This window comes from Etheostoma spectabile, chromosome 5 (genome assembly GCF_008692095.1).
Source record: "Etheostoma spectabile isolate EspeVRDwgs_2016 chromosome 5, UIUC_Espe_1.0, whole genome shotgun sequence".
NCBI lineage: Eukaryota > Metazoa > Chordata > Actinopteri > Perciformes > Percidae > Etheostoma > Etheostoma spectabile.
Window position 1 is genome coordinate 34749912 of NC_045737.1, and position 8355 is coordinate 34758266.

The window sequence follows — 8355 nt, forward strand, 5'->3', positions numbered from 1 at the left end:
TTATTATTATTATTATTATTGTTATCATTAATTTTCCCTATTTGTAAATTTCTGAATGAACAGCTGTGCAGCATTTTAGCATCTGACCCCAAAACCCATAGATGTAAATATTCAAACTGGACTTCTTATAAGATTGCTGAGGGAAAATCCAGTTACTGACGTTCAAATCATTCTGCCCACGAGTTAAGTCAGCGTGACGGATAAAAGAAGGTAAATGAACACTGAAATAAAAATCTGTTATGTCAGACCTGTTTGATATCAAAACTTTAGAAAAGCCAAATCTTCATCACCAAACAGAATCTCATGTTTACAAAAATTTGAACGAACGATGGATGATGTTTTTTTGCTATCTCACCAAGACTTGCATTAAATCTACCATTTGCACATACATTTGACATTGGGTGAGCAAACAGAGTTAGCATATTTCCAAAAGTCTTGTGATATTCTTTTTTTTTTTTTTATCAACACATTCCATTTAAAAGACCAAAACCAGCAATACAGGCACTGCCTGATGTGGCTTCTGTCTCTGCCTCATAGAGCTCAATTGTTTGTCCCATGTCCCATGTTGTCCCATGTTATAATAGTACCCAACAAATGCAAGGAGGAGTTTATGACTACAGTTTGAGTAATGCTTGCAGAAAAATGATTTGCTGATTTTAGGAAACTACTTAATTTTTTCTTTATATTGAATTTGAATTTCATTTGTAACTTGCTTTTAAACATGTGTGTCTTCAGGGGCCACAGGGCTCGGGGCTGAGTGCCACAGACAGGCTGAGGAAGTCAGAAAGTTTTGAGAGATGGGCAAATGCATTGTTGGTTTAATTCTTGTCATGGGATATTTGGGCAATGACTACAATATAGAATATTGCCAGACTTATCCTTTGCCCGCTGTGTATTAGCTTAAAACAGACATCTTCACTGAGGCTAATGGAATTTAATCCCTCCTGGCCTCACACCTTTCACCTCTTAAACCCCCCCCCCCCTTTGTTTAGCGTCCTTGGGTTTGTGAAAGGCACTATATAAGTCAAAGTTATTATTATTATTATTATTATTAATATGGATCCATGCAGTAACACCAGTCAGCCGCACACATAAATAAATAACTTAACATGTGTATCAGTTCACTTTGTCTTGCTCTGATAACCGCATCAAACATGCCCAACTTCAATTATATGATTCTACCTGTAATATTGTATGCTTTATGTTAGGTTTTATGTTAAAGTAGATATTTTCCCATGTGTGCACCATCACTCTCACCTGTAAAAACTAAACTGATTGAGAAAACAGTGTGGCGAGTGTGCAGGCTTTTTCGTGAGGACGAGTTTCTGTATTTACAGTGCAGTCAAGTCAAATGATTAAGGGATCTGTAGTGAAGGAAGGGCTGTAAAGAGTGAGCAAATGATGATGACTAGAAAACTGACAGCATAATTCTGCGCTGGAAATTAGCCAGGGTTGCTCAGGTGATAATAGCCGGTTGCATGCTGACATATTCAGCTTTGTCCAAGGCAGGGACAACGTCTTATGTCTCAGTCTGAGTAGAGAGCGATGGGGCCATCCATCAGTCATCAGACATCCTTAAAGCACACAGAGGACAGCAAAGCAACCAGATCGGATTGGTTTTGAGTTGTTTTGGTGGAAGTTTTACAACAAGTTTTTAGTTGTAAACCGACGGACTCGAACCCTCCTGGTGCCTGTTAGTGAAAAAAGAAAAACGTCTCTGGACTTCAGCAGAATGGATTCCTCAGACAGTCCTGAAACCGTGCAGCGGTGAGCAGTTTAAATGATTGTTGTTTTTTGAATATTTTTTTGCATCAAAGTGATTTCTGTGCTACTTTTGACAATCCGAAATCCATCATTCTGTCAGATGAATAACATGTTCTTTGATTTTCCACTTAAGATTTCAATTACGGCTGTATTTTTCCTGTTTTTGGAGACTGATGGTACAGTGAAAAAAATAAACTCTCAGATAATGGTCGATATTTATAAAGAAAATACCAGAATTCTTGAAGTCAAAATATTGTAAGAATTCGGTTTAAAAAGGAGTTATATAATGGGAACATTTTGTTTCCACTCTAAATAAAAATAATAATACTTTATTTATTCCCATGGAATGTTTTTGCAATAGTATTTGAAGGTTGTTGTTGAATACTTCAAGGGACTTTATTGAAAAGCCTTTTTTTTTTCTTTTTACAAAATGTTGAATGTATTTTTGTGGAAAATTTGATCTCAAGATGCTGCAACTATTCATAAACACAGAATCATATCACATGCATCTAACTCAGCCTGGTTTCTTAATTATGAATGAAATAAAACCCAGAAAAGGCAAGAGGCTGTGTGTCGCAAATTGGGGTAAAAACCCCAACTAAGATGTCCACATGTCTAAAGAATGCTTCTAAAAGCCAAATAACATCGGCATATCCAATATGTCTTTAAAGGGAAATGCTACATTTGTAATAAGATCTAATTTTGTAATAGCCAAACAAAATATGCTGTTTGCCTGACCCATATACATTTTGCAAACTTGTCAAATTCTGAATAAAATTGGAACATTAGTGTGCATGTAAATGCTTTATTTGTAGAGCACATTTCAGCAAAAGGGCAATTCAAAGTGCTCTACACAAAATCAGTTAAACAGATAAAACACAAGTATTCTCAAAAAAAAAAAAATCCTAAAATAGAGAAAACACAATTGTAAACTTGAGACTACCTTCACACTAACTAGTCCATGTTAGTGCTGCCTTTTGTGATCACCGTCAGTGTCACTACCCTTCACGACTCTATTTTTGGAGACGTTACCTTTCGTCTCCTTGGACTCTTCTTCACATGAGCAGATCTTCCCTGGTGACGAACCACAGAGCCTGTACTGCAGCCATCCTCGCCTCTTACTCACGTTAGGGGATTTTTGCTTTCGGTCTGGCCTTCGGTAATCATGCTACCTTTGACTGAGGCTTTGCAAGTCAAGAACGTCAAATCCTACATCATTCACTCAAGACGGACGTGTCAACCCTCAAACATGGGTCTTTAGCGTGATCGTTTAATTTCAGTGCACTTCGTATGGAAATGATATGTAGCAGAGAAGCTTGAAAATAGGATTTGACTGATTGAAAGTTTTACTTCTCATCTGTGAGCAGAAAGACCAAGTTGATGTTCGGCCTGAAAGGGAAGAAGAAGAAGAAAGTCAACACAGACCTGGTCCTGGCAAACAAGGGAGCTGTGGGTGAGGCCCCGGAAAACACACACACACACACACACACACACACACACACAAACACACGGTTGTATTTACAGTGTACAATAGAGCAGGTATTCCTTTTATATCACAGTGGGTGAGACTAACCTTTATCAAACAGCCACATGTTGAACACTGCTGTAACAGCAATAGCAACTAATGGTCATTTAGGTGTTCAATGACAACACAGAACAGTATCCTAACAGGATGTAACTGCCCCTGTTTATCCTGTGTGCTAAAAAGTCCTCCGACAGGATTTTAAGATGGTCATTGCCTTGAGTTGTTTGAAATATTTCTACATCCAACAGGATGTAAACTTGGAAATCCAGACCCAAATCCAAAAGGATTAAGGGTTTGGTGTTGAGTGATGAAAGGCGCCCATCTCGAGGGGCGGCACCAAGCGTGCATTTGAAAATCTCACTGCATGCAATTGGGTAACACTACGACCAATCACAACGACACACGGGGTAGCGTATCCAGAGCCCCATACGCTTAGCTACCAGCGGAGCTAACTGGTAGATTAAACTGTTGTCATATCTGGTCGGCAAAACAGAAAAAAAACGTCCTTCTTGCAAATGAACAATTCGAGCGCCGTCTCCTGTTCCTTTTTTAGATAAAAAGCCGAGTCTAACTTGTACTTTGTAGCGGCCAAATCCGTTTCAAACGGGTGTTCATTCGTAGCCATCTTGCAATGTTTACTGATGAATTTGACGTCACAGCGTCTGTCGTCATCTGTTCAGCTCGCCTCCGGCCCGCCTGTATCAGATACACCGATGTGATTGGTGCAGCTCGGCTACAAGGGAATAGTTAATGAGCAGCGTTACTCGATGCCAGAGTGACTCGCTGAGCAAATCCAAATTGTGCTCTCGCGAGAACTCTGGATTTCCAGGGGGTAATAGGATGTAACAATCTCAATCTGGCATGGAAATCTGCAAATTATTGAATATTTCAAAGTCACGTCATTATTTTAAGAATCTTTTTTTATGTTATGTCACTGTGCTGGTGCTAGTTAGCGTAAAAGATGGCTGATAACCAAGACCTCACGTTGATAGATGATGAGGATTGACAAGAATTGTAGTCATGCATACAACAACTTCACTGACCTTTTCCCCCTAATAGGATGCTCACAGTACATAAAGTAAAATGAAGTCTGTCTGTGTTTGTGTGTGTAGACAGTGGGGCCGAGTTGCCTTCTGAAGCGTCTCCCATGCTGGAGGTAACAAACACTGAGGACCAACCAGGAAGCTCGGCAGTCAGAACCAGAATAATACCAAACAATAAGAGGTATGAAATATTCACATTACAGATAACTTACAGTATTTGGAGAAAATACGAGAAATTTAGAAGCAAAATGCTGTAATGAAAACATATTTAATTACCCCTGAGTGGCGTTTTAAGCATCATGCTCTTTTTCGGAAAAGCTTTTCCTTTTATTTTTTTTCCACTTGGCAATAACTAAATATATGTTCATTTGAGCATTATCTAGTGTGCAGACTCTATTTTTCCAGCTTTTAGATTTTCTTCTGTCCAGCACATGGTAGTTATCGTCTGGATACTGTATGCATGCTGCTGTCACCATTAATGCACAGACACAGCACATCATAATTTATGTAAAATCTTGTCACTAGGATGTGTCAAATTTCTATTTATCTTGGTAGTTCATAAAGTGTTCTGTCTGTTTGTCGTACTATGATGATCAGTCTGCATGAAAAATGTGATTGAGACAGTGACCTGCACAGTGAAACTTCTACAGGGCCAAACTGAGAACTTGCATCCAGAAGAGTGAAGGGAAACCTCAGAACTTCCAGGTAACAGCGTACAGAACACGCACGTTTTATATATTATATGAAATATAAGATTAACCTTGATTGATTCTCAGAGGAGATCTGTCGCGTAGTAAGAGTATTCATGAAAATAAAAATGTACAGGTATGATTGAACATAACACAAGTGACCATTTTAATTAAAATTAAAACCAAAAAGACAAGACTGCATACTTTTAGAATGTGCTAAGTTGAGGATATGAGTTAAAATATAAAGAATATGAGTGAAATGTGCACATGATTACAAAACAAACATTACAAAACAATGTGCTTTACAGTGTAAGACATATGTAGGTATGTAATTTATATAGTCTTTTTTAAGCCTTATTGGGAATAAATCCTTCTCCTCCGGCCCGTAGATTTCCATTAACATTACAGAGGCCAGGCAGCTGGTGGGAGAAAACATCGACCCCAGCGTGGTGATCGAGATCGGTGATGAGAAGAAACAGACTTCAGTCAAAGAAGGAACCAACTCTCCCTTTTACAATGAGGTAAGAATCAATCCTGAAAAAAAACAACTTTAAATTGCCTGTGGCTCAGTCTAAAATTGTGCCCCCTCTCTTTTGTTCACCAGTATTTTGTGTTTGACTTCTTTGCCCACAAAGAGGTCTTCTTTGATAAAGTCATCAAGCTGACGGTGAGTAAAAAAGAACAGCCAATGAGCATTTCAAAGAAAGGTTTTAGATGTCTATCATTGTAAATGATCGGTTCAGAAAGCCTGTAAATTGGATGATGAAAGTAAATGTTTTGCTTTCATGGTCTGGCGGTTTGGAGTGGTCCGGTTTTTAGTGGCCTATCAGTTTCAAGTTTGAGCTCTGGGTCTTGTCTGTGTCGCTTACTCTCTCCAGGTGATGCACTCTAAAATGCTGAGGAGTTTCTGCGTTGGAGCCTTCAAGCTAGATGTGTGGACCGTCTACAGACAGCAAGGTAGCTCAACTCTTTCTAAAACGTGGTTAACAGCAGCTCTAGTGATTTGAAAAGGCTAAAGATTTAAAGCCTGCCAGAGGCCTTTACATTATTTTGAACCAGTTTTTTCTGATTTATCTAATTCCCTGGGTATAATTTGTGTTCAAACTTGTTTCTATTTTAATCTAGCTTTATTTCCACAACATCTATGCACATATGTATTCATGCTTGTATGTGTGTACACATACTGTACGTCTTTGCGAAGCATTTTGGTGCAAAACCAGTTTGCTTTGTGCCTTTTTCAATGAAATATACTTGAACATTTTGATATGGTTTTGTTCTCTTTTTCTTACTCCCCCAGGTCACCAATTCATCAATAAGTGGGCAATGCTGACCGATCCTGGTGACATTAGCACTGGGGTCAAAGGTTATGTCAAGTGTGACATCAGCGTCTCAGCGAAGGGAGACGCCGTGAAGCCAGGACCAAAAGCGAGTGATGCTGAGGAGAAGATAGACAAGTATAATCCCTATCTTTTATTCTAAACGTTTTACAGTCTTTCTGTTTTGTTAGACCAGTTAGGTTTTCTGGGAAAGGAACTGTATGCCTTCACCTCTTATGCCCTGAATTAGCATTACACCCTAAATTCAAAATGCCCCACTGTCATTTTTAAATTACAAGTTGTGTATGAATCTGTGTGAATCTCAAAGTCTCCAGAATATATCAAAAATATTATTAAAAAAATATTAATATTATTAATATAATGCCTTCGTCAATTTCTGTTCATAGCAATAATGATTAAATCTCTTTATATGCAGATGACACACTGCTATTTATTAAAAAAAAAACATTAAAAAAAAAACATTCTGCCTCTTGGGATGTCACGGTTGGATGCTCATGGTCCCCAGAAGATGTATACTAATTATTTTGGTGACCCTGTGACCTGTTGCCATGCTCCAACATTAGGCCAACATTTCCAAATACATGTAATACATTTTAGATAGCATGAATTTACTGGGCACATTCATGTCCCTAGGGGATACATTCTCTCAATTGTCAATTTTTTAAAAAGCTTTATAGATAAGTTTGGACTGGGTTGAAATATATGTGTGTGTTGCTGTGATGGCATTATCCTCAGGAACCTGCTGATACCAGAAGGTTTTCCCTCGGAGCGACCCTGGGCTCGTTTCTATGTGAAGGTGTATCGAGCTGAAGGCCTTCCACGAAACAACTCCAGCATCATGGCCAACGTCACCAAGGCCTTCATAGGAGACAACACAGCACTCATCGACCCATATGCAGTAGTCAGCTTCTTCAAACAAGTGGTGGGTTGAATATCAACTACTAGCAGATGTTATTTAAATATAGGCTCATTTAAAAACTAAACGGGAAGCTAATTTTGTCCAATTCTTACGAGTAAGACAGCAGGTATGTTTTTGTGCAAAGAGGCTCCAAATTGCACAAGATTTCAAATACAGAGGTGAATTAATGATTAAAAAATGTAATTTAAGCAACAGGTTTAAAAAGTTGTAAATACAAGAACAAGTTCTTAGTGAAAATTGATATGACTAATTTCAGGTACATTTGTAGATCTAGCATAAAAATTGTAAATGGTTACAGATGTGTCAATTACTACAGGTCTCATTTTGTTAAAGTAAGATTTCAGTTTTCATTATTAAGCAGGTGCTATATAAATGCTGTGAAAATATCAAAATGCTTAATGCACAAAAAAGACAAATAGCCTTAATTAAAAAACTGTGCCTTGAGATGAGTAGTCAAGGCTTCTATTCGGTTGTAATGCCACTACAGTGCTGTTACCGTCATTCCCCGGCTGCAATGACGGATCAGAGACACTGACAGCAGAAATGCACAACATAGAAACGCTGACTAATCAGAGCAGAATGGGCTTTTTGGGTTTAAAGAGACAAGCCGGAAACAAAGCGTTTCTGACAGTGGTTAAATACAAGTATGTGCAGACAGCCAGCATGAGAAAAAGTATGTGTTTTTTAACATTAGAGCGTGGACACATATTCTTGTAGAGACCTAAAATACAAGTATGAACCTGGAAATTTGCATTATATGGGGCCTTTAAAATTGTATACAAACACATCCTCCAAGCTCTAAACCAAAAGTCATCACTTTTGCATTGTCCTAAGGAAAGATTAACTGTCATCCATGTTTAGCTTTCATCTCATTTTTGGAATATAAGTTGTGTTATGTAAGTCTTAATCATCTTCCTATCTTCCTCCATTGCCTTTCAGGGTCGCACATCTACACAGAAGTCCACAGCAGACCCGGTGTGGAATGAGCAGATCGTCTTCACAGAGATGTTTCCCCCTCTGTGTCAGAGACTGAAGATTCAGGTCTGAGCATTGTGTGTGTGTGTGTGTGTGTGTGTGT

The 8355-nt window shown here is 38.5% G+C and overlaps 1 protein-coding gene across 1 annotated transcript in view; it reads left to right on the forward strand.

The window, feature by feature from the left end:
• Positions 1-1282: 1282 nt before the first annotated feature.
• The window catches only part of fer1l6 (fer-1 like family member 6), a 39599-nt gene continuing 32526 nt past the window's right edge, over positions 1283-8355 (forward strand). The window contains 10 exon segments of the mRNA XM_032515412.1: positions 1283-1767; positions 3132-3217; positions 4402-4513; positions 4983-5037; positions 5411-5542; positions 5626-5688; positions 5900-5978; positions 6319-6475; positions 7094-7280; positions 8217-8318. Of these exon segments, the coding sequence (XP_032371303.1) occupies positions 1733-1767; positions 3132-3217; positions 4402-4513; positions 4983-5037; positions 5411-5542; positions 5626-5688; positions 5900-5978; positions 6319-6475; positions 7094-7280; positions 8217-8318 (1008 nt within the window). The 5' untranslated portion in view covers positions 1283-1732.